Source organism: Oryctolagus cuniculus, chromosome 7 (genome assembly GCF_964237555.1).
Source record: "Oryctolagus cuniculus chromosome 7, mOryCun1.1, whole genome shotgun sequence".
Lineage (NCBI taxonomy): Eukaryota > Metazoa > Chordata > Mammalia > Lagomorpha > Leporidae > Oryctolagus > Oryctolagus cuniculus.
Window position 1 is genome coordinate 151616666 of NC_091438.1, and position 25596 is coordinate 151642261.

At 59.3% G+C, this 25596-nt stretch overlaps 1 protein-coding gene across 2 annotated transcripts in view; it reads left to right on the forward strand.

Moving 5' to 3' along the window:
* The first annotated feature begins 13586 nt into the window (after positions 1–13586).
* IFFO2 (intermediate filament family orphan 2) overlaps positions 13587–25596 on the forward strand; it is a 37325-nt gene continuing 25315 nt past the window's right edge. Inside the window, exon 1 of one of the 2 annotated variants that reach the window (XM_008265794.4) lies at positions 13587–14504. In XM_008265794.4, coding sequence (XP_008264016.3) covers positions 13843–14504 — 662 coding nt within the window. In that variant the 5' untranslated portion in view covers positions 13587–13842. The remainder of the gene's footprint in view (positions 14505–25596) is intronic. The other variant, XM_051858047.2, reaches the window with a different exon arrangement.

Below are 25596 nucleotides of genomic sequence, written 5' to 3' on the forward strand. Positions count from 1 at the left end.
AGTGGAGGATGGCCCAAGTGCTTGGGCCCTGCACCCCATGGGAGACCAGGAGAAGCACCTGGCTCCTGGCTTCGGATCAGTGCGATGCGCCGGCCACAGCGCGCTGGCTGTGGCGGCCATTGGAGGGTGAACCAACGGCAAAGGAAGACCTTTCTCTCTGTCTCTCTCTCTCACTGTTCACTCTGCCTGTCAAAAAAAAAAAAAAAAAATCTCTCTGTCTCTCCATCTCTCTCACTAACTCTGCCTTTCAAATCTTAAAAAAAAAAAATAAAATGTTTTTGTTATTGCGTTCAAGTGTACATAATGTAAAATCAACCATTTCCACCGGTTTTTAAAAAATGATTTACCTATTTATTTGAAAATCAGAGTAACAGAGAGGGAGAGCTCTGAGAGGTCTTCCATCCATTGATTCACTCCCCAGATGGCCACAACGGCCAGTGCTGGGCCAATCTGAAGCCAGGGGCTTCATCCGGGTCTCCCATCTGGGCACAGGGGCCCATGGACTTGGCCATCTTCCGCCGCTTTTCCCAGGCCGTTAGCACAGAGCTGGGTTGGAAATGGAGCAGATGGGACTCGAACCTGTGCCATATGGGGTGTTGGCATCATAGGTTTTACCCACTACGCCACAGCGCCTACCGCCATTTCCCCCATTTTTAAGTGTACAATCCAGCAGCAGAAGGTAAACTCACACTATAGTGGCGCGACCTTCACCACGATGGGTTTGCAGAGCTTCCGGTGCCCCAGGCTGGCACTCTGTGCCCTGTAAGCAGCAAGGGGCCGGTCCCCCCCGCCCGCCCCAGCCCCGGCGGCCTCCAATTCGGTCCCTGTGACGTCGCCCACCCCAGGCTCCTCGTAGAGGTGGAACCGTCTGGTGTTCCCGGCTGGCTGCAGTGTTTCACACAAGGTCCTCCTCCAGGCCCGTCCGTGCGGCAGAGATACTCCACTGTGCGCGGAGTGACACGTGTTTCTCCATGCATGCCGATGCTTTGCGGCGCTTCCTCCTTCGGGCCATGGGGAATCAGCCGCTGCAGACGTCAGTGTGCAAGCGCCTGTCTGGGTCCCGGGTTTGCCCCAGGAGTGGCAGAGCTGACGATTCTGACTCTTGAAGGCACCACAGAGCTGTTTCCACGCAGGGCTCCAGGGTCTGTCCCGGCTGGCAGGGCACGAGGGCCGCGATGTCTCCACATCCCAGCCTACGCCTGCTCTTCGTTTTTTGGGGAGCGCTGTCCCCGTGGGTGGGAAGTGGTGTCTCGTGGGGTTCTCTGCCCCCTGGTTTTCAGGAGAGGTGTGACGGCTCATTTTACAGACTTGAGGCGGTCACAGGCTCAGAGCTGGGATTTGATCCCAGATCCCTGTGGCCCCAAAGCTGCCAGCCTCCCCCACTGCGAGTCCTGGGCGGCAGGGACTCTGCTCCTTCGTGGACACCAAGAGGGAGGGGGGCTCTGTCTAGAACCACTGGGTCTGGGGGAGCCCGAGGGGCCCTGGAGCTTGTTGGGCTCCACCTTTTGGGCTCAGCTGGGGAGGCTGCGGCCGGGGGAGTAACGTGAACCTCAGGACGAATGTCCCTGTGTCCACTGGCTCTCCCGGAAGCACCCCGCTCCGGCTATGCGCTGCCTGCTCCTGTGACCCAGGGCCGCCCGTGTGGACTCTGCCGACCCCTCCCCAGGGCCTCCTCTCCCAAGTGGTCAGCTCCATCCTGCCTGAGGGCCAGGGGGTGGGGGGATAGAGGCTTCCTTGACAGAAGGGGATGGGGCCAGCCTCGGAGGGGCCCCGAAGAGGAGGGCAGAGAGAGACCGGCTCCTTCCCCAACACAAGCGGGGGCTTTGTCCCAGGAGGGGGTGCTGCCTGACCTGGGCTTTGGGTGAAGGCAGGTGCAGTTCCTCCTGTCTCAGCAAGGAGGGCGTGGAGTGGAGGGACACAGTGTGGGGCGGAGAGAGAACCGGGGCTTTTTGTTTGTGCAGCCCCTGTTGCATCACCCAACTGACTGGGTGGCATTTGCAACTAGCCTCGGTTTCCTCCTCTGTAAAATGGGTGTGTGAGCACATCCTCGTGGTGCTGCTGAGAGGATGACATGATTGTTTAGGCAAATAGTGCTAAGCACAGTACCCAACCTGTACTGGCTGCTTGACATGCAGGCATCCCATAATATGGACACTGATCTGAATCCCAGCTGCTTCACTTCCGATCCAGCTCTCTGCTATGGCCTGGGGAAACAGTAGGAGATGGCCCAAACCATCTTCCTGCTGATGCACCTGGGAAAGCAGTAGAGGATGGTCCAAGTGCTTGGGCCCTGCACCTGTGTGGGAGACCCGGAGGAAGCTCCTGGCTCCTGGCTTCGGATCAGGACAGCTCCAGCCATTGCAGCCATCTGGGGAGTGAACCAGCGGATGGAAGACCTCTCTCTTCCTGCCTCTATTTCTTTGTAACTCTGCTTTCATTTTTTTTAAAAGATTTATTTATTTATCTGAAAGTCAGAGTTACACAGATAGGGGAGAGGCAGAGAGAGAGAGAGAGAGAGAGAGAGAGAGAGAGAGAGGTCTTCCATCCGATGGTTCACTCCCCAATTGGCTGCAACAGCTGGAGCTGCTCCATTCTGAAGCCAGGAGCCAGGAGCCTCCTCCGGGTCTTCCCATGTGGGTGCACGGGCCCAAGGACCCGGGCCGTCCTCTACTGCTTTCCCAGGTCACAGCAGAGAGCTGGATTGGAAGTGGAGCAGCTGGGTCTCAAACTGGCGCCCATATGGGAAGCCGGCACTTCAGGCAACTTTACCCACTTTGCCACAGCGCTGGCCCCTAACTCTGCCTTTCAAATAAATAAATCTTTTAAAAAATTAGCTGTAGTTTAATTTAATGTCTTTTTAAAAAATGATTTATTTTATTTATTTGGAAGACCAAGTTACACAGAGAGAGGGAGACAGAGACATCTTCCATCCACTGGTTCACTCCCCAAATAGCCACAGTGGCCAGGACTGGGCCAGGCTTAAGCCAGGTGCCAGAAACTCCATCCAGGTCTCCCACGTGGGTGGCAGGGGCCCAAGCACTTGCGTCACCTTCTGCTATGTCCCAGGTGCAGCAATAGGGAGCTGGTTTGGAAGCGGTAGCGAGACTCAACCGCAGGCACTCTGATCCAGGATGCGGCTGTCCCAAGCGGCGCCACAACCCGCTGGGCCACAGCCTCACATGCAGGTGCTTCCAGCAGCGAAAGTCATCTGCTGACCTTCGGGACACCTGTACCGGCTTGTATTCTGTGTGTGGACACACGGACAACCCCACAGACACGTAAGTGCGCTTTTCAAAATGGGGCTGCCTTTTATCCTGTGATGTCACCTTTAACCACAGGCAGAAAAGCTTGCCTATCCTGGAGCAAGCTATCCTATCTGTTGCTTTGATATATATCACCATATATATCACCATCACCATATATATATATCACCATCACCATATATATATATCACCATATATATATTACCATATATATACCCCAAATATATATATGTGTGTATATATATATATATATATTTGAAAGTCAGAGTTACAGAGAAAGAGGGAAAGACAGAGAGAGAGAGAAACAGAGATCTTGTATTCACTGGTTCACTACCCAAATAGCCACCATGGCTGGGGCTGGTCCAGGCTGAACGAAGCCAGGAGCCTGGAACCCCATCTGGGTGGCATCCACGTGAGTGCGGGGGCCCAAGCCCTTGGCCTCTTCCACTGCTTTCCCAGGTGCATCTGCAGGGAGCTGCATCAGAAGTGGGGCAGCCAGGACTCAAACCTGTGCTCATATGGATGCTGGCATTGCACGTGGCAGCTTGACCCTAACGCCACAGGGCCGGCCCCCATGATCTGTTGTGAGGGGGCTGGTGTAGACTGCGGACGCCACGACCATGGATGGAGAGGAATTTCCAGGTTGCTTAGGGACAACGAGGGAGCCTCTCAGTCAGCAGGCTGGGGTGAGCTCACCTCGCTCCTGTCCAAGGCGGTGGTGGATGGGGCGTGCTCCCGGAAGGAGGCTTTTTGACTCACTCCTTTCTTGCAGGCCCCTCCTAGGAGCTGTCCCCATTGCTGGGACATCTGTTTCAGCAGAAATGGGACGATGAGGCCGCAGAGGACCTGCCCTGCCCTGTTCCGAGGGCTTTCGCTGACACATGAGAAAGCCATTTGCACAGCAGCAATCAGAAGGCGTGGTGATAGGGCGGGGGCGTGGCCCCAGCTCGCCCTCCGATGGGAAGACCAGGGGAGCCCCACATGGCAAGGAGGCCCTGCCGGCCCCTCCTGTGCTTTCTGGAACTCCCTGGGGCTCCCTGGTGACCGGTCACTCACCAAGGTACCTGGATAGCCACTCAGTCCTCCCTCCCAATCCCTGAGGTTCCTGGGCACATGGCCATGTTCACGGTGACACCAGACAATGACCAATGACTCGAGGTTTTGGCCCTGTGATCTCCAGGCCCTGGAATGAGGAGAGGCTCTCTCTCTGCCTACCTCCTCTTCTGCAAGCCTCAGTCGCTCCATCGGTGACATGGGAACGATGACTCTTCCCTCAAATGGCTGAGGCTGCGGAGACGATGCACCTGTAACAGCGCGATGCCCGCCACACCCAGTGCTCTGTCAGCCATCGCTGTGAGGACGGATGAGTGGGGTAAGGGAGGGTGAGCGAGATGGGGCCTCCTGGGGCAGGGATCCGTCTCGCCTGTGGTGCTTCAGGCCCTTGGCCGCTCTGTGATGCCGCTGCTGCTGAGAGCCAGGAGGCAGCAAGGGGCCATCTCCTCCCAGGGAGGCTGCGGGCTCCGGGTGGGCTCATGGAGCCACCCTCACGCGGCGTCCCCTCTGCCAGGACTTCATCAGCTCCCACCCCTCCCGTGGGACCAGAGCATCCTTGTTCTTTTGTAGATGGTGCAACCACGGCTCAGAGAGGCACCAGCTTTGAACTGACTTGGGCACAGCACAGAGAGGGGCCCTGGGTCCTCAGGCCGAGATGACAGCTTAGCAGGGGAGGGGTTGCCTGGAGCTGGGGAGACAGGCTGGCTTCTCCTTCCTGAGGGAGCTCTGGGTCAGGGTCAGAGCTGGGGTCTCTCCCTCCCCTTACAGCACAAGGAGGACAGGTGTGGGAGAAGTCGGTGCCCTGATGGGGACGAACGGGAGGCTCCTGTGCTTCTAGGGGGAGTTGCTGTCTCCACCCTCACCAGAAAGTCTGCAACAGAGAGGGCGGATGAGAATAAGCCACAGCCGGGAAGTGAGGCCATCAAGGACGGCTCAGGGGGTGTACGACTGTGCACAACCTGGGTGGCTGGGCTGCGGCAGTGTGTGCCAACACTGCACACACATGTACCACACGTGCTGCCACACAGCAGTCCTGCCCCCAGGGCTCCGTGGAGGCTTCACTCCTAACAGCCCCAAATGCTCTCCTGCAGCAGAATGGGATAAATCAACCCCTGGAATACTATGTAGCAAGACACTGCTACACAGAGCTGTGGGGAGGAGCCTCTTACACACAAGGTTGAGTAAAAGGAGCCCCGAAAGTGGAGTCTGATTGCAGCTTCCTGGCAAAGCCCACCCTGCAGGCAGTAGGTGGACCCTGGTACTTGGGTCCTTGCATTGTGTAGAAGGCCCACACTGAGCTCTCCGCTCCCGACTCTGACCTGGCCTAGCTCCGACTGTTGCAGGCATTTGGGGAATGGACCAGTGGATGGAAGCTCTCTTTGTCTGCCTGCTCTAAGTTTGTTAAAAAAGGAATTAAAAGTTAAGTTTAGGGGCTGGCATTGTGGTGCAGCAGGTTAAGCCAATACCTGCAATGCTGGCATCCTGTATGGGTGCCAGTCTGAGTCCTGGCTGCTCTACTTCCGATCCAGCTCCCTGCTAATCTGGCTGGGAAAGCAGCAAAGGATGGTCCAAGTGCTTGGTCCCCTGCACCCACATGGGAGACCTGTATGAAGTTCCTGGCTCCTGGCTTCAGCCTCGCCCAGTCCTGGCCATTATAGCCATTTAGGGAGTGAACCAGTGGATGGAAAATCTCTCTCCCTCTCTCTGTCTCTCCCTCTCTCTATAACTCTGCCTTTCAAATAAATAAATAAATCTTTTTTTTTAAAAAAAGTTAAGTTTATTTTAGTGGAAAGATTTTTGAAATCTATCCACACAAGGGGTCTCCAAAAATTCAAAAAGTTCATCAAAATGCTTGTTATGTAAAAAATTATGCATAGATTTCAAAATTTTTTGCACTAACATAAACTTATATTTTAATTCCATTGCCCATGAATTTTTTGAGGCATCTTCGTATTGCATGATTTTTTGGACATGAAGTCCTGGAAGCTGAGACGGGAGCCAGGGCGGGAGAAGTCAGCACCCGAGCACCTTCGGGAGTTTTCGGCTGAGAGGGGGCAGGCGGGAGCCTCCTGCTGTGACCTCCTGGTGCGCATCTGCAGAAATGCACTGAACTGAGCCCTTCCTATTCGTGCACGTGACCGAACATAAGTTACACCTCTACGCAAAGCCCAGACAAAGGTCAAGACGGAGACGTGCTGCCAAAGCCTCTATCTGCAGGATAAGCGAGAGCCGGCCTGTGAGGAGGGGGAAGGCAGCCTGGAGGCGGAGCCGGCAGGTGCAAAGGCCCTGAGGCGGGGGTGCTGCCTCTCCTCTAGGCTCTGGTCTCCTCTGATGGTGCCCCAAACCAGGATTCTCCTGGCCTCTTCCCATGCATTTGTGGGTTTCCACGAAGGCCTTGGGACAGGATGCTAGAGTCGTTTCAGCAGCTGTGTCGTCAGCCTGTGTTTGAACGCCCTGCCTGTGAGCTGTCGCTGGAGGAGCTACGGCCCAGAGGGGGATGGAATCTGCACTCAGAGCTCAGCTGCGCCAGCACCCGCGTGTGCTTAGCTAAGCCCCTTCTCCCTCCTGTCCCTCAGCTTCCTCTTCTGGCAGAGGGGTCTCTCGTCTATGGGGTTTTAGTTCAGAGTTGGGGTGAAGGTCTGAAGGCCAGGGCCGCCCAGAACCTGCGGCCCTTCAAAGCCACCCAGCAGGGCCCCACTGGGGGTCTGCTCACCTGCCACGTGGAGTTCGAGCCACCACGCCCACAGTGCCTGGCACATACCTGGAGTCCCAGGGATGTTGGCTCGTGGCGCTCAGCACTTGCTCCATGCCAAGCTCACCCCTCACCCCCGTGTGACCCTGCCAACTACTACCTCCCATTTTACAGTGAGAGAGACTGAGGCACAGAGATTGAGTGAGCAGGTCACGTGGTTCACAATCACTGACGGAGCCTGGCTGTGGCTTCCCTGTTCCTAACCGCACCTGCCCTACAGCCAGAGTCCACGGTGCTGCCCAGGCTGGCCTTCCTGGAGCTTCCTCCACTGGGAGACCTAGAGAAGGTGCTGGAAGCAATTGGGGCTCTTCCAGGGCTGCTGACCGAGATCGGCGCCGTCAGGGCAGCCAGTGGGACAGGCTGGCGCCTCGGCTTCGCTGGAATCCACGCCCTTTTCAAGGAAGGTGAACCCACCCAGGATAATTGCAGTGCCAACCGGCGGCTTAGGCGGCTCGTAAGCCCAGAGGTGTCCGTGGAGGATGAGGCCCTGCCACGTGCACGCGTCACCTTTGCCAGGGCTTTTCTGGCTGGTACTGGCATCATTGTTTTTTTTGGTAGGGAGGAGGCAGGGGATTAATCTGCAGCCGCAGCAGCCGTGGACTTGCAGCCACTCCCTTCCTCTGTACCACCATGTTTCACTGATCTCATTCTGTTCACCATGCAGAAACCTGATGGAATGTTCTAGAAACTCCAGCCCCAGGCTGAGGATGGGGGATACACTCAAGGTTCCTGGAAAGGAGTCCTGGGTGTGGGATGCTTTTTTACCCAACCTGTTTTTTTTCTACATTTATAGACTGTTTACATTTGCTTAAGCAAAAATACAAAAAAAAAAAAAACCGAGGAGAAAAATTATGGTGATTTTCAAACATGGAAAGATAAGACTCTATGACAAAAAACATGCTACACGGAGGATCTCTGCGAGACCTCAGAGGAAAGAAAGTGTCGTCAAAAAAGGAGACACTCTTCTCTGAAGGGAGGAGAGAACATCCACTCTGCTTGTGGCCGGGTCCAAATACCGATGGATCTGCGGTCACAAAAGGCCTCCACAGCCCTGGCAGCCCACGACAAGAGCCTCGGATGATCACTGACATCATAAAAAAGAGTGTTAATTGTTAAAGGAACAGCAGTAGCCACTGTGCACTTGCTTCCCAGGTAGGACCTCTGTCCCTATTGAATTGTAATATGAGAATCAACTGCAAATTCTCTCCCCAAACTGCACTCTGTATGTTGTGTGTGGGCCAATTGTTGAAATCTATGATTAGCATAGAGTTGGGCCTCTATATATAAAGTCATACTAAAAATGATCCATAATGAAGGAGATGGGAGAGGGAATGGGAGGTGGGATGAGAGTGGGGTGAGGGGTATGGGGTAAAGAACCACTATATTCCTAAAGCTGTGTCTATATAAAAATGCATTCAGTAAATAAAAATTAAAAAATAAAAACTAAAAATTATGGTGATGACAGTTAGCACTTACTGAGAGGCCGGTGTGGTGGTGCAGCAGCTCGGGTTGCCACTTGCCACGCCGCCATCCGGTATGAGCCAGTTCTGGGCCTGGCTGCTCTGCTTCTGATCCAGCTTCCTGCTGACGGACCAGGGGAAGCAGTGGATGATGGCCCACGTGCTGGGCCCCGGATGGAGTTCCTGGCGCCTGGCTTCAGCCTGGCCCAGCTGCAGACATAGCAGCCATTTGGGGAGTGCACCAGCAGATGGAAGATCTCTCGCTCTTTCTGTCTCTCCCTCTGTCTGTCACTCTACCTCTCAAATAAATGAAATAAATCTAAAACAAAAACAAAAAAACACTCAAAACTAAAAAAATCAAAACCCACTGACATGCCTTGAGCAAGTCTTGAACAGGCTAACTTCCCAGGTATGGACGCGTGAATCCTGCCCACCATCTAGGAAGTACGCATTCGTCTGAGTCCTCTTTCTGGACAAGAAATTGAAGTTCAGAGAAAGAAACTAAGAAAGGCGGTGGAGCATTCACACTGCTAACAGTTAAAAAGGGATCCTCTGTCAAAAGGAATGAACAAAGAGGCCAGGCACACAGCCGTCCACCATAGGATGCCGCTCAGACAGCGGCTCTGGGAAGGGCAAATCTGATGCGAGTGGACCAGGGGTTGTCTGGGGCAGGGAGTGGAGATGGGAACCAGCTGTAAGTGGACACAGTGATTCTGAGAGATGGAGAATGTTCTACCAATGACTGAGACGGGTGGTTGCACAAGTTGCTAAGCTTCCCAAAAACCAACAAAATGGGTGAGTTTCACGATAGGTCAGCTATTCCTCAAGGACATTGTAAAGCAAATAAATGTAACTGAATTTGCAAAGACATTTATCAAGCACTCATTATGCATTGTGTAGGAATTTTGCCAGTACCAATGGCTCATGCATTTTTTTCCTCTGAACGCATCTTTGTTGAGCAACTACTATGGGCCAGGCGCCACGTCAGGGTTGGGTTACAGCGATGAGTGAGACCTGCTTCTGGTCTGAGATTCCTGTCCTAATGGAGACCCTGGACCAGCGAGGATTGGAAGGTTAGAGGTGGGAGGGGTGGAGATGTGGCTGCAGGTGGCTGGGACTGCCTCCAGGTGGAATGGTGCTGACCTCCAGCCCAGGCCTGCAGGGTGCTGGCAGAGCATGGCTTTGTGCGTGGGGCTGAGGCCCAAGGGATGAGGGGTAGTCAGCCACCAGGCGAAACGGCAGGGGAGTGCAGAGGACGAAGGCCATGTGTTCATTCATTCATTGCTCCATTTATTCAACAACTCAGCAGCTGTTCAGTGTCCAGGCAGGGCAGACGTGAGGCAAGAGTGTCGTAAGAGCCTTTGTGGGTAAAGCTATGCCCATTTCCTGATGAGCAAATGGAGCCTTAGGGAGACAAAGTGCTGGAGCGGGTGCTGTGGCGTAGTGGGCTAAGCGGGCATCCCATATGGGCACCTGTTCGCATCCAGCTGCTCCTCTTCTGATCCAGCTCTCTGCTATGGCCTGGGAAAGCATTGGAAGATGGCCCAATGCTTGGACCCCGGCACCTGCGTGGCAGACCCAGAAGAAGCTCCTGGCTCCTGGCTTTGGATCAGCTCAGCTCCAGCCTTTGCACCCATGTGGGGAGTGAACTAGCAGATGGAAGACCTTTCTGTCTCTGTAACTCTACTCTCAGATAAATAAATAAAATCTTTTTTTTTTTTTTCTTAAGATGAAGTGACTTGCCAAGTTGCATGGCTGGAACAGATGCACAAGCGTTAGCCAGTCTCCTGTCTCGGAAGCCAGCCTGCCTCTTTCCACTCTCCCCTCTTGCCTCTGGGTTAGACATACGGCTGTGACTGAGGACCTAAGAGGTGCCCTACTAAACAAACAAACAGAACCTCCATCTTTCTAGGCAGCAAGTGGAAGCTGGCATCCCCTGGGGTTGTTTATTTATTTTGATCATGCCCATCTGGTGAGGACCCGCCTCTAGCTCCCTGTGGACCTCGCCTGGGGGAGGCAGCCTGCAGGTGTTCAGGGCCGAGGGAAATGGATCGCTGAACTCTCGGGCTCGGGTATGGCTGAGCCATAGCCCAGGCATGGGAGCAGAATTCCAGACCGAGTTTTGCTGCCCCTTCTCTAGGTGACCTGGGGTGAGACCCCCTGTCTCTGGGTCTCGGTTCTTGCTCCCCTAAAATTCCCAGCCCTGTCTGGCCGACTCCGCCAGCCAGGATGTCTTTATGGACAGGCTCAAGGGTGAACAAGGTGTTCTGGCTTGCTTGGAATTTTTCTGGGTTTTAGCAGTCAAAGTCCTGCATCAAGGGAGACCCCCCGCCCCAGTCCCTGGCAGATGGGAACAGTTGGTCCACCGGACTGGACAGCTGCAAAGAGCAGAGACACATAGCGTCTCGCTGCCAGGCCTTTGTGGCCATGGGGCAGCGTGTACGCCAACTCCTTGGCACGTATCACGCTCAGCTGAAGACCCCTGCAGTCCAGGCCCACTCCCAGCCGTTCCCGGGGCTCCTCCGTCTCCTGCGCACCCTCTGGGTGGTTTTCCTGGCTGTCGCCACAGCTGTGGAAGCACCGCCCTCAGCCTGTAGTGTCTAAGCTTGAACAGGACCGCCTGCCCTGGCCCCCATCCCACCACGGGAGGGTTTCACACCCTGGCCCCGCACTGGTGCTGGCAGGACAGAGCCTTCCTGGGAGAGGTTGTGGGGAGCCCAATCCCCAGGTGTGGATCCTCAACCCTTTGTGTTCCACAGGCCCCTTGGGAATCTGGGGAAGCCTGTGGACCTCATCTCAGAATAATTTTTAAAAATGCTTTAGGATTATAATGACAACAATTTTACTAAAATACAAATATCAAAGGATTAAGGACAAATTTGTGATGTAGTAATGTATGTCCTTTCTTAATACATTAAATAATATTCACTGGTGGGTCTAATATGACTTTGATTTCAGAATTGTGGCAGCTTACTTGTTATCCTGAGATATCTTTAATAATTGTGGTGTGATATGAAAAATCTGATTTATTTTTAAAGATACATTTCATTTATTTATTTGCAAGGCAGAGTGACACACAGAGAGGGTGACAGATGGCAAAAGACGTAGAGAGAGATATTTTTAATTGTTTCACTCCCCAAATGCCTGCAGTAGTTGGGTTGGGTCAGGCTGAAGCCAGGAGCCTGGGTCTCTGTGGGTGGCAGGGACCCAGGTACTTGTGATCCCCCTGGGTGCACATTAGCAGGAAGTGGAGCTGTAAGGGGGAGCAGCACTTGACCCCAGGCACTGTGACCCCAGTGGTGGCTTCACCTGCCGCGCCACAACACCCACCCGAGATTCCAATAGGGACAAACCACAAGGACTTCCACACGCAGCCTACGCTCACCCTCAAAGGAGAGGCTAAACACCATTTTAGAACAAAGTGCAAATAAAGATTGAACTTCTGTCCACTCCAATGTCACGGGCAGCGTCCTATCCTCCGCCAATCCCTGCTTCAAGGGGATTTGATCCTGTGGGTTAGGGAAGCCAGCCGGTGGCCAGATTGGCTCGTGGGGCAGAGGAGGGATCCAGGGCAGGTGAGTTTTGGAGCTGGCTGTCCCACGCCAGGGAGCAAGGGGCTGGGGCTGAGGTCAGGAACTCCCGGGAGGCTTTGTTCTTGTCCCTGCCTCAACAGCACACAGACTACCGTCACAGCCATGTCACCCCACAGGAAGCCCATCTCCTCGGGTTTCCTTTGTCACTCAGAGCACCGGGGCATTGTCCCTGGAAGACAGGGTACCTGCCCTTAAGCTTCTGCACAGAGACAAAACAAACACAAACGTTGCTAACAAGTCAGAAATTAAACTGCAATTCAAACAATGTGGCTGGAAGAACCTGCACCAGGCCACAGTATCTGGACAAGCCACAGTTGCTCAAAGGTCGCGGTCACCTCCCCTCCCAGGTTCACGGGCAGGGGCAGTGTCAGAGGCCGCTTAGAGCAGGCGCTTTGGAACCCTGGCGGCTACCTAGGTCTCGGGGACTTGCTCTGTGAAATGGGGGTAACAAGCGAGCAGGACACGGCGCATACACCAGTGTCTGCACCAGGAGGGGCGCAGCTGGGCCTCTAGGGGGGCAGCTGTGAAAACGCGTTTGAAAGAACCAAGCAGAGCACGCAAGCATCCTGCAGACCGTCCGCCCGATGCTGCCCCCTACGGCCGCTGGACGCAGGCGGCCGGGCAGAGCGCGCAGGTGTCACGCCCCACCCTCGCGGTAGACCAGCGGGCTGGGCAGTGCCCGGTCTCTGGGCAGCGAGCCCTCGGCTGGAGGCGGGGACGCGCGGCCTGGCGGTGGAGGGGACCGCGAGCAGCGCCCGCTCGGCCGCGTGGGGGACGTGCTGGCGGAAGCGCGGCCTTAGCCCGCGAAGGTCGATCCAGGCCGCTTCTGGGGGGTGGGGAGTGGGGTGCCGCTGCACCTGCGGACGCCGTGGTCCCTCAGCCCTTCCAGGACGCTGTCGGCCGCATCCCTCGGAATCTGGGGCAGGGGGAAGGGTCCGGGGTTGAGGGAGGACAGAGCAGCCGAGCCTCCTCCGCAGACCACGTGGGAGAGGGGGCGACCCCGCTGCCGAGCCCGACGGTCCCTTTAAGAGGCCGGGCCGGCTCTGCGGCGGTTCCCGCAGAACCCTGGTACTGCTCTGCGGTCCGCGTCCCCACGCAGAGAATCCGAGCCCCGCGCAGCGGCGGGACCCAGCGCAGGGGAGGGCGTGGCCCCGCCGGGGATCTGGGCGGGGTCAGAGCTGCCGCGGCCAGTCAGCGCGGCGCAGAGAGCGGAGGCCCCCCCTTGGGGGGCGGAGCCAAGGGCCCGTGGGCGTGGCCCGGCGCTGCGGGCTTCGGGGCGGGGCCTCGGGCGCCGGGATCGCCGCAGAGGGAGGAGGAGGGGGCGGGGCCCGGAGGGGGCGGGGCGCGTGTCTGCAGTGGGCGGGGCCACCGCAGAAGGGGCAGTGCCGGCGGAGAGTCCCCTGCGTGCGGCTGCCGCGGCCCCTCCACAGCGCCTCTGACAGCCCCGGCGCCCGGACTCGCGACCCTCAGCGTCCTCGCGCGGCCGCCTCGGCCTCCACCGCGTCCCGGAGCGGCCGGACCCCTCCCTCGCCTGGGCGCCCGCATCCGGGGGGCAGTCGGCCCGCCGCCGCGAAGGCCGCATCTGGCGCGCATCTGGGGCCGCCCGGCCGGCCGCGCTGGAGCCCGCGCCCGCCCTGGCCCGGCCGCGCCGGGATCCCTGCCCGGAGCTGGAGCCGCACCTGGAGCCGCGGGCCCGGGGCCCTGAGCCGCGCAGCCGGCGCATGGTCAACTCGCTGCTGTTCGGGGAGATGGCCTTGGCCTTCGGCTGCCCGCCGGGCGGCGGCGGCGGCGGCGGCTGCCCCGGCGGGGGCGGCGGCGGCGGCGGCGGAGCCGGGCCCGGGCCGTCGCCCGTAACGGCGGCGCTGCGGGACGACCTGGGCTCCAACATCCACCTTCTGAAAGGACTCAACGTGCGCTTCCGCTGCTTCCTGGCCAAAGTGCACGAGCTGGAGCGGCGCAACCGGCTGCTGGAGAAGCAGCTGGAGCAGCAGCAGAGCGAGCGCGAGCGGCGGCTGCGCTACAAGACCTTCTCCCGCGAGCAGGCCGTGCAGACCGGGCCCGAGCTGCTGCGGCCTCCCGCGCCGGGCGGCGGGCTGGGGGTCGGCTGCGCGGCGCCGGGCGCCAACGCCAACGCCGCGGCCCCGGTGGCCCCCGGCGGCGGCTCGCACCCGCAGCACTACGGCCGCCTGCCCGGGACCATCTGGAGCTACACGCAGGTGCGGCGCACGGGCGGCGGCGGCGTGGAGACGGTGCAGGGCCCCGGCGTGTCGTGGGTGCACCCCGACGGCGTGGGCGTGCAGATCGACACCATCACGCCCGAGATCCGCGCGCTCTACAACGTGCTGGCCAAGGTGAAGCGGGAGCGCGACGAGTACAAGCGGAGGTGAGCGCTCCCCGGGAGGGGCGGGCGGGTGGCGCCGGCGGCAGCTGCTGTGGGCAGATGGGCCCGGGGCTGTGCGAGATGGGGGTGGGGGGTGGGTGCTGCGCGACCCTGGGCCTGGCCCGGGAGTCCGCTGATGCGGGGTGTGCGACAGGCCCATCCCTGGCCTGCAGATGAACACATTGTGGGGCACGGAGCCCAGTGACTTGCCTGGGGCGGCTGGGGCCGCTCGCTGGTGAAGCTGGGATCTGAACCGGCCTTGCAGCCACTCCTGGCTGGCTGTCTCCCAGCCGAGAAGTCGGGACTCTGAGCCAGCCCCCTTGAATCCCTGAGGTCCTGTGTTTGAAGATGCATGGCCCTGGCGTCACCCCCTGGAGCCAGGGTCTGCGTCTTGCTATGGCTCTGTGGTCCAGCTGCCTGCTTCAGCCTGGCCACGGCCTCCCTGCGCCCCTCTGCTCCCCACTCTGCGCGAGTTCATGGTTTATTGAGCCCCATCAAAGGGAGCCTGAGTCCCCAGCCCACCGTGTGGGGCTGGGGGACTGGACATTGAGTGGACGCAGACCACCGTGTCTGGCAGGGCGGCAGATCACCCACAGGCCTGGCTACATGCTGCTGTGCGGCCTGGTGGACAGTCCTGGCTGCAGGGGATCTCTGATAAGGGGACAGGGGTCTGTCTGTGGCATCTCTGGCCCGAGTGAGGGAGGGACCCCAGGCCCTGGCGGCTGCCGTTCCAGGCACAGGCACCCGTCCGTGCCTTTGGAGACGTGGTTCTGAACTGAGAGGGGCCTTGGCTCCCATCCTGCACCGCCTGCCCAGGGAGCATGGGTCTCCTCCCTCTGTCTCGCACGGGGCAGGTGGGTTCAAGTGTCCGCTCCGTCACTTGCTGGGGGCGGGGGGATTGTTGGAGGCCCTGGCACGTGTGTTTGCCCACGGTTGCTGGAGGGGAGGATTAGTTATCTCCTTGAGGACTTTGTCTCCAAGTGCAGTCGCATTGGTGATGGGCACTTCAGTTCAGTCCCACCCCAGGGAAGAAGGAGACGCTTGGGAGGGTGGTGCCTGGGGGAAGGGTTCAGGTCCTCAGCCGAGGTTACCGTGTGGAACAGCTGGGAGCAGAAAGGCTGGAGTGTGGCCTTCTGGGGCGGGTCCTGCCTGCCTCTCCTGGGGTACCTGCCCCACCGGAGGACTTGAGAGTGGCCCGGAGCCTTGCCGTGGGGAGACCACCCGTCTGCCCCTCGTGGTCAGCCTCATTGGTGCGGGTGAGGGAAATGGGCATTTGTTTTGGCCTGGACTGGGCCTCCCCTCTCCGCCGCCGTTGACCGGGTCGTCATGCCGCAGGCTTTTGTTCTGTGTTTATTTTATTGTGTGTGTGCTTTCTGGACCTGGCTGCTAAGCAGATGAAAAAACCGTGCCCAGTCTTAATGGGAGACGGGCTGGCCTTGCGCAATGGTCTGTCCACGCTGCACCCGGGCGTGGGGTGTGATGTCAGCTTCTAGCGCTGGCCCGGCCTGAGCCGGTGCTGCTGAGGCAGGTGGGGGGCAGGTGTCTCTCTGCCCGCCCTCTGGGGTGCACACGCACCTTCTTTCCCCTTCAGTTGTTGGTTCTGTGCGTGCACTGGAGGGGCCTGTCTTTTCCAAAGTTGGTTCAGGGCAGGCACATGCTGGATTTTTCTAAATTGAGCGTACAGTTTCCTGGGTCTCAGTCTCCCTCCCTCTCTGTGGAATGAGGTGCCTGGGCCAGAACTGTGCTCCTGAAAGACCAAGGCTTCCTCGGAGATGCCGTGGGGTTCCGTGAACACTTAGCAAAAGTTATAATTTAGAAATACATTGGGCCGGCGGGCTCCTAAAAACGTGCTCGGTTCTGAGTACGGACCCCCCGGATCTCACTACCAGGCTACCTGGTTAGCAGCCGGCCTCCAGTGACAGCCCCCTCCGCCTCCTTTGTCTGAAGAGGGTTCTGGGTTACCGAGCAAGCTCCTGCAACGGCTCCCATTTGTAGCTGCTTAGCTGTGCGCGTCAGGCCCTCCTTGATGTCCTGGAGCCGGATCTGGAGATAAATTTAACCGGGATGTGGCTCTGTCGTCAGAGTGGCCGCATCCGTCTCGCTGATTGGAGTTGGATAGGTGAGCGTGGTGCGTGGGAGCCCACGGTACGGTTATAAGAGTCCCATTCTCTTTTCATTTGTTGTGCATTTGGGCTTCTTAGAAGAACTGTTTTGGGCGAGGAGAGTGCGCAACTTTGAAAAGTGTTTAAAAACTGCCGGTGAGGCGAGGGTTGTGGGGCAGCGGGGTAAGCCGGGGCCGCCAGCATCGCATATCTGGAGCCTGCTTCCAGGTCTGGCCGCTCCACTTTCCACCCAGCCACCCTGACGGAGTTCCTGGCTCCTGGCTGCTGTGGCCATCTGGGGAATAAACCAGCAGATAGAAGATCTCTCTTTCTCTTTGTCTCTCTCCTCTCTCTCTCTCTCTTTCTCTCTCTCTCTCCCCCTCTTTCTCTGCCTTTCAAATAAATAAATACAATAAACCTGAGAACCACCACCGGCCAGCTGCTCTGTGAGCTTAAGGGGTCTCCCCAGCCCGGCTCCCCTCTGACCCCACCTGTGAGCCTGTCAGGCCTGAGAGCATGTGCCCGGGCTCCTGAAGCCTGATCCTTGCAGGACGTTTCGCGTGGTGCCCCGGGCAATGAGCAATGGACGGGGCCTGGCCAGGGAAGGAAACTCCCAGGGTTTCCCCTGGTCCACCTGGATGTGCTCCCAGCCTCGGAGACCCCCCGTGTGCACCCCCGGGGGCAACCTGGGCTGTGGTGGCTCTGTGTCCTTCCAGCTGGAGGCTTCGGGGTCCTGCCTCCATGATTTGGGGCCGTATCCATGCACCCCTGCACTATTCCCTATGTAAAACTCTCACAGCTTCCTTGAGGTGTAGCTTCCGTGCCATGCAAGCCACTCGTTTTGGTGTCTCAGTGATTTTTGGTCATTCACAGAGTTGCACAACTGTCACCACTGTGCGGTTTTAGAGCCACACATCCCCTCCCCCAACATGTGCCCAGGTGCGGGCGCTGTCTCACATCTGGTCTGTTCTCCAACTCCGTACACTGGCTTTCTCTGGGCACTTCCTGTCAACGGGACCCACGGCACCCCGTCTTAGGTGCCTGGCTGCTTTCACTTTGCTCGTCTTTGAGGCTGCTCTGTGTCGTAGCCCGTGTGTCCCCGGTGTGCCCTGCCTACCACGGCCTCCTGTGCTGTCAGTGGGACCCGGACAGACCCCGCGTGGAGCCCCTGGCTGGTGTGCCCAGGCCCCGGCCCCGCCCACCACGGCTTCGCTCTCCCCTCCGCCGAGCCCACTCTTCACCACGTGGCCATTGTGGTTACTGAAACCCTCCAAAGGCAAGGTTGTCAAGCGTTGATTTGGAAACCAAAACAAACAGCTCTTCTCTGTCACCACCCAGTGCCACCGAAGCGTCTTGTTCTGAGTGTGCAAGCGGGGGCTCTTCCCCGGGGCATTCCTGCCGAACCCCCGGACTTTACACACCTGCAGGGTTCTCTGCGTCGGGCGGCCTGGCTGCAGGTTTAGCTCCGCTGTCAAGCGCTGTGCAGCCTCCAGCCGTCCCCTGCCTTCTCTGGGCCTCGGGACCTCCACCTTCACCTGAGGGGCTTCCTGGGAGATTCCTCCCAGCTCGCTCCACACTTCAGGTCTGGGACCGGAAGGGGCTTGGGGCACAGCCGACCTTTCTGCCTCCCGAGACCACAGTGGCCTGCCTCTGTCCTGGGGCCCTCGGGCCTCTGCCTCAGACGGCTCAGGGTCGGGCAGGGCTTCCCTGCCATCCCCAGGCAGGACTATGTCAGGACTTTCTTCTCTCTTCATTGGCCCCAAAGGAAGCAGGGACGCATTGAGCTTGGCAGGCGTGAGGTCCCGTAGCTTGGTGGCTGGGAGGAAGCTGCCGTGGTTGGTGGAGGAAGTTACCCCATGCTGGCTGTGCCGGCCTGGCTGCCGGGGGCACGGGGTGGTGCCCTGGGTGCAGCAGCCCCTCCTGGTCCCCGCAGGTCCAGTGTGCTATGAGCTGCTGGCACTCCTGGTTAGTCACCTGGTACCCAGCTGACGGGAGGGTCTCTCTCTCTTTTTTTTTTTTTTTAAAGATTTATTTATTTATTTGAAAGGCAAGGGGTGTGTGTGTGTGTGTGTGTGAGAGAGAGAGAGAGAGAGAGAGAGAGTCAGTCCATCTGCTGGTTTACTCCCCAGATGGCTGCAGCAGCCAGGGCTGGTCCAGGCCAGAGCCAGGAGCTCCATCCGGGTCTCCCACGTGGGTGCAGGGGCCCCAGCACTTGGGTCATCTTCTGCTGCTTTCCCAGGCGCGTTAGCAGGGAGCTGGGTCCGAAGCCGAGCAGCCAGCACTGATACAGGATGCGGCCCCCACAGGCTGCACCACAGTGCCGCCCCCCGGGGGTCCTTTGAGAGTGTGGCGGGACCACCACGATCGGTCAGCCTGGTGGTTTTCAAGTGAGTTCTTCATCCTGGAACCCATGGCTGGCTGCCTTGGGGCCATTTGGGGACCGTGGGAGACTGAGCACCTGGGATTTGTCCCGTGCCTGTCCCGGCCCAGCCCCCACCCAAACCCAGCTGTTGCGGGCAGCTCCGTTTCTGCCGAGCCCCCAGATTGAGATTCTTAAGGGAATTAGAAAGAAAGGAACAAAGAACTGCTGATTTGGCATAGTGCGTTCATTTCAGAGATGGGGAAACTGAGGCCCAGAGGGGCGGATCCACAAAGCTGAGCTGGGCAGACCTTCATCCTGCCTGCCCCAGCGTGGTGCTCGCACTGTCTGCCTGCAGCCGGGGCTTGGCAAAGTTCTCGCCACCTCTTTGTGTCTGTTTTAAGCATTTTCTAAAAAGCCACTTCTGGGATGGGAGGGATTTTGCCACAGCTGTTTCTGACCGGGAGCCGGAAGGGGCTGGGCTGGCGGCGACATGGAGGTCTCCCAAAAGGGATGGTGGGGGGTGGGGGCGGTCAGCTGGAGTGTCCCCTGCCTTTTCCGGTCACACCCAGTGGAGGCCTGGGGCAGGTGGGCGCTGGCCCCTGAGAGCTGGCCCAGGCGACGGACACTTCTGTGGTTCCTGAAGCGGCCAATCACGGGGACTCTTTGTTTCTGACTCCCGAGCAGGCAGCCCGGGATGGTGGGAAAAGGGTTCGGATCCTGGCTCTGCCGGTCTCTGGGGCTGGGGGCAGCGTGCCGAGCCCTTCTGGGCTGCCGAGCCCCCTCTTCCTCCTTGGTGAGAGAGGGACAGGAAGGTCGCCCTCCCAGGGATGGGGCAGGAACCAGCGAGGCACCTGGGCTGGCCGGCGCCCTTCCCCCCACGTCTGATCCCTTCATTCTCGAGGATTTGCAGGCGCAGCCCTGGACTGCCCAACAAATCCATTTCGGGACACGTTGCGGCTCCCTCTGTCCCGTGGAAGGCGCCAGGGATGGCACTGGGGGCGGAGGGAGAAACACGGCTTCTTTGTCCGGCATCTGCGAGGCGGGTTTGAGCCGCCCTGAGCGGGTGATTTGTGCCTGCGGAAGTCTCCTGCCACCCCAGCTGCCTTCAAAAGAAAGCCCCCTCCCCGCCACCCCCAGCCAGGTCCTGGGTTCCCTGGAGAACCGGATCGGCAGTCCTGGGCCTGGCTGGGTTCTCACTGGGGACAGGCTTGGGGGACGTTCTCAGAGCCTCAAGAGGGAGGGAGGGGAGTGAGGTCCCAGAAAAGAAAAGGAAGCAAGGAGACAGCTGACGCCTGCTTGGGAAATTCCTTCTCCGAGGAATGCGGGGCGGGGCTTTGCCTGGGCCCACCGGATGCCCCCCAGCGTGTATACACACACACACACACACACACACACACACGTGCACGGCACGCGCATGCACACTCAGATGCGCGCGCACCCCGGCTCCCCGTCCAGGCTCACAGCCTGCATCCCCACGTGTCCGGGTTTGAAGGCCGCCCAAGGGTAAACCCAGAATTTGAACACGCCCTTTGCCGCAATGAGATGCATCTGCTGGGAGAACTGATGTGTCCGCGGTGCTGGAGCCCCGGCTTTGGCTGGCTCTGGGGAGGTGGGGGCCTGGCCACCGTGCCCTTTATTCCCCACGTCCCGGATGGCAGAAGGCCTGGGATGGGGAAGGGTACAGGGTACAGCCCCGCTGGCCCCTTGTGCTTGGGGCTGCTGATGTGTGGCTGTTCCCTGGGCACCCACTGCCTCCCTACCCCAGCCTCCCACGCCCTGAGTGGGAAATTGCCTGGGGTTGACGGAGCTCTCTGGGGGCGGCTCCGGGGCTGGCTTTGTCTGGTGCCTGCACAGTCCAGCCCGGGCCTGCCAGAGTCCAGGCTGTGTGAACTTTGTGCGGGGGGGGCGGGGGGGGGTGGTACTCTGGCCGCCCAGGGTGCTGGGGCTATACAACAGATGACGTTGATGGCACTGACACTGACCACCCCCCCCGCCCTGTTTCCAGGGAACAGTCTGTGTGTGGAGGGAAGGGGCTGGACCTGACATCGGAGGACTTGGTGCTGAAGACTCGGGGCCCAGAATTAAAATTTCTAGTTCACTAAGACAAAAATTTTGATAAAATTTTAAATGCTTTTGATGGGGCAAAAAGCTGGGTGAGGTTGGACTGACCCCTTTGTCTCTCTGAGTCTCAGTCTCCTCGCCTGCAAAATAGGGTTGTGGGAGGGGTAGATGGGCCGACACAGGAACAGCACAAGCGTGAAATTCTAGGGGAGCTGCCTGGGAAGTCTCTGGGGGCCCAGGGTGTGAGCCCGGCCACCTCGTGGAGGCAGGCAGAGACGGGGCGGGGGTGGGGGGGGCCGGCAGGGGTCCGGGGAAGGTGGTCGCTGCCCTTGGCTGGAGGCCAAGGTCGTGGGGCCGTCTGGGCGTGGTCAGAGTGTGTGAGGCTGGTGGAGACTTGTGATGCTTCTGCCCGCCCACCTGGGGCGTGGCCTCCGCCCTCGCTGGGCACGACGTGGTCGCCCAGTCCCTTCCCTGGGACAGACAAGGTGGCTGTCACCCAGCAGTAACCCCAGCGAATGCCTCCGGCTCCCTCAGTGGCTGTGCAGTTGCTGACCCCCGTGGGTGGTGGCACAGGAGTGCGGGAGCCTGGCCGAATCCCCACCCTTGCCCAGGTGGAGCTCCACTTTGCCCCCTTGGGAAGGGGAGCTTGGCGGGGTGGACTTGCCCGTGCCCTGTGAAGACTTCTCTCTGTGGCTTTCCTGGAGTGGTTGGATTCTGGGCATGCCATTTGATCTCACACCTCAGTTTATTGGTCTGTAAAATGGGTGTAACGTTTCTTATGAGTTCAACCAGTTGATAGAATGTAGCTGAGAGCCAGCAGTGAAGACGCTGCTTCAAGCACACGCATCCCGTATCAGAATGCCTGGGTTCAGGTCCCGCCTCTGCCCCCGCTGCCAGCTTCCTGCCGATAACGGTGCATGCTGGGAGGCAGCAGGTGAGGGCTCCAGGAGCTGGGTCTCTGCCACCCACGTGGGAGACCTGGGTTGAGTTCCCAGCCCCTGGCTCAGCCCCAGCTGTAGCACTGGGGGAAGGAGCCTGCGGATGGAGATCTCTGTCTGTCTCTGCCTTTCAAGTAACTAAGTTTTTGAAACATGGGATGAAGAGCTTCGGGAAAAGGGTTTAAAAAGAAGTCAATGCCGTGTAGCAGCAGCGATCATTAAGCACCTACTATGCGCCAGGCTCGACTGCCATCTTTAAGGAAGTGATAATTGTTTAAGAGCCCCAAGAAGTAAGACTTGATTCCGCTCATCTCACAAAGCAGAGGTTCACAGGGGAAACAGTGTGTCCCAGAGCGCGCAGTGGGCCCCATTGGGATCTCCAGACCCCACGTGCAGGGGTGGCCTTGTCCCATGCCACCCGACGGCTGACCACGGGTGAGGAGGCAGGCAGGCCGAGCGCGGGGTCTCCCCGGTGTGTGTCACCATATTGCCACGGCGGGTGGCAGGACAGGAGACTTGCTGCTGTCATGCTGTGGTAATTATTTCTTGAGAGGCAAATGATTCAGCGGCAGCACAGGCAGATGAGGCTCCGGGCCACCGGGGCAGCTCTGCACAGCTGTGTCCCAGAGAAGATCCCAGGTGGGGGCCGGCGGGACCGGCAGGAGCGCATGGGGAACCGGGAAGGCGGATTGGTGCCTGCCCAGAGCTTTCCTGGTGGTCTCTGGAACCCTGTGGCGAAGCCGGGGCTAGCCGTGGGTCTTGAACTCCAGGAAATGGTCCTTTGATGCTGCCCAGGGCGTGCCCAGAGGTCGCCATCGTCGTAACAGCAGCAGACAGCATGGGGCAAGCCGGGGACAGGGCGGAGGCTGGTTCCGCCCTGGGCCAGGTCGCCCCCACTTTTGCTTTCGGTCGGCGCTGTGAGCTGTGCCTGGGCACAGGGAACTCAATGCTGTTGTGTTGTACCTCCGGTGTGGGGAAGAGGAGACGGGGGTTCCCCCGCCTCTCCCTGCGCCAGGCCCCCCTGCTGGGCCCCGCAGGGCGGCACACAGAGTCCCGGTCCTCTGGAGCCCAGAGTCCGGGCACATGGGCAAATGCACCCTGCCGTGACAGGTGCCTGCCGCAACAGTGCTGTGCTCATTCCAGGAGCACAATAAACATGTAGTAGTTGATTAATAAAAGTAGTTATACCGGCTCCATCCAAAGCAGCTTACAGATGTTTAATTCACGGAGCCCGGCTGTCAGCGCGTGAGTCCCAGCGTCTCCTTAGCCCACCATGGAAATCCTGAAACTGAGCCCCGGAGACCCCGAGGGAATGGGGTTGCATCACAGCTCCAAAGAGGCAAGTCCCGATTCGAACCCAGGCAGTCAGGCCCCAGATCCAGTCTCCCCGTGCAGGGGCTGGAAGGGAGCATGGTCGGTGCAAGTAGCCGAGCCTCGAAGTTTGCTTCTGTGAAATGGGGCTACGCTGACCTCACGAGGCTAGAAAGGAACCGATGCCGGTGGAGACGCTTTGTGAACTGAGGGTGCTGCCCGTGGGGACTGCCTCTCAGGAAGCCCAGGCCTCACCCACACTGCAGCTACCCAAAGCCCCATGGAACGCCCGGGGCCAGCCGGGGTGGGGCGGTGGACAGAAGCCTGCTCACTAACTTAGCTTGGGGCAGAGCATCCGTGTGGCGCTCGGAAATTGGGGAGCGAGGATGCCACAGGGCGCTTCTGCTTCTTTTCAGCTCTGAGACCTTGGGACACGCACTTTGCCTTTCCGAGCCTCAGTTTCCTTATCTGGAGAATGGGACAGTCGTGCTGCCTGGACTGTGTGAGGAAGCAGATGAAGTGTCGGTGCTCAGACACCGGCAGCTGCTCTGTGCTGTGAAACAGGGCTGGGCTTCTGGGGGACCGGGGTAGGGGCGAAGAGTGGGCATGGGGTGGCCGCTGGGACAGGGGCTGGCTCTGTGCTGTTCCCAGCCTGCGTGCCTCGACTTCAGGATGTGCAGGTTCGCACGGCCCCCCACTCTTCTGCTCTCCATGGAGAGGCCCCTGCAGCCGAGACACTGCCTTCCGCCCTCTTAATTGGCCATTTTTATTACTCAGGGTGTTTAAGACAGTTCTTGGCTCGCTGCCCTGGTTTGCTGCCGGGGGGAGGGGCAGAGCCGCTGGGTTAAGTGGACCTTGTGATTCCCCGGCACACAGCTCCTCTCCGGGCCGGGGCCGGACACCCCGTTTCGCCCCAGCCCCTGTTGTAATGGGCAGAAGGCCATCGTGGGGGCGGGCGGTGGAATAGCCTTGGGGAGGGGTGGGGGAGCTTCTTGCAGTCAGGACCAGAGCTCGGTGAGACCCCGGGTGCCCCAAGACCCAGGGTTCTGGAAGACACCGGATCCAGTTCAGGGCTAGGCAAGGAGGGCTTCCTGGAGGAGACGTTATCTTTGTTGTGTTTTGAAGGCCAATGAGAGTGGAAAGAAGGGGACTGGGCACTTCCAGCAGAGGGAGGAGCTTGTGCGGGGCCTGGCTGCAAGGCAGCTGTGCCAGGGTGGTCTGCAGCCTGCAGCCGTGCCCACCTGTAAAACGGGCACACGACAACCTGAAGTTGTGACAACAAGTCGGGGAGACAGAGGCTGCTGGGTGCCAAGTGTGGTGCGGTCACCTTAGCTGTCCCTGCCCTGTGCCCTCTGCCCCGGGCCTCCCAGGCCCCCAGGCTCCAATGCGATGAGACCCACCTCCCGCGTCCGGCTGCAGAGTGGCCTGTTGTGCTCTGGGCAGAGCGTCCAGCGAGGAGCCTTGGAGGCTGTGTCCCACACAGGGGTCGCCTGGAGCCTGCAGCTCCCAGGTGGGCTTGGCTGAGCCCAGGTGGTGAGACGGTGCCTCTGTCCTTGTCCCTGCCCTCCTGGGGGTCAGAGAGCGGCCGAGCCGCCTCGATGTCCGGGTCGTGAGTCTCCTGCTGTGTGGTGTCCGTCCCAGGAGGTCCCTCTTAAAGGCAGGAGCAGAGCCGGGATTCGAACCCGCCGCCAACGGTGTTCACCCAGAGTGTTTTCCCCCTGGTCATGGACTCCGTCTGCCGGGCTGCAAAGTGGCCCGTGTGTTCCTGGGCCTGAGACCCAGGAGTTGGAAGTCGGGGGTCCAAGCCTGCCCTGCCCCCAGCAGTGAGCAGCGAAGCAGCTCCAGTTCTCAGAGTGGGTGCCAGGCTCACCGGGCAGAGGGGTGCCGCTGAGGGCTGGCCTGGCATTGTCTCTCCACAGCTGACGTCAGGGCGGCTGGTTTAGGGTTTCCTCTGTGAGACAAAGGCTGCTTTGTAGCTTCTGCTGCATCCGGGCACTTCACCCCCCACGGGGGGAACGAGGTGGAAGGGACTACAGGGACCAGGCTTTGCTCGGCTCCTCCAGGAAGGCAGCCAGGATCTCACATCCGAGGCGCTGCCACGGCAGGAGCGTCCCATGTCCCCCCGCAGTGCCCCTGCAAGGCAGCTGTGACCATACCCATTGTGTGGATAGGAAGACTGAGTCTCAGCAGGTCACATGACCCGTGGTGGGGCTGGATGGGAGCGCGGGCCTCTGTGGCTTCAAAGATCAGCATTAGGCCGGCGCCGCGGCTCACTAGGCTAATCCTCCACCTTGCGGCGCCGGCACACCGGGTTCTAGTCC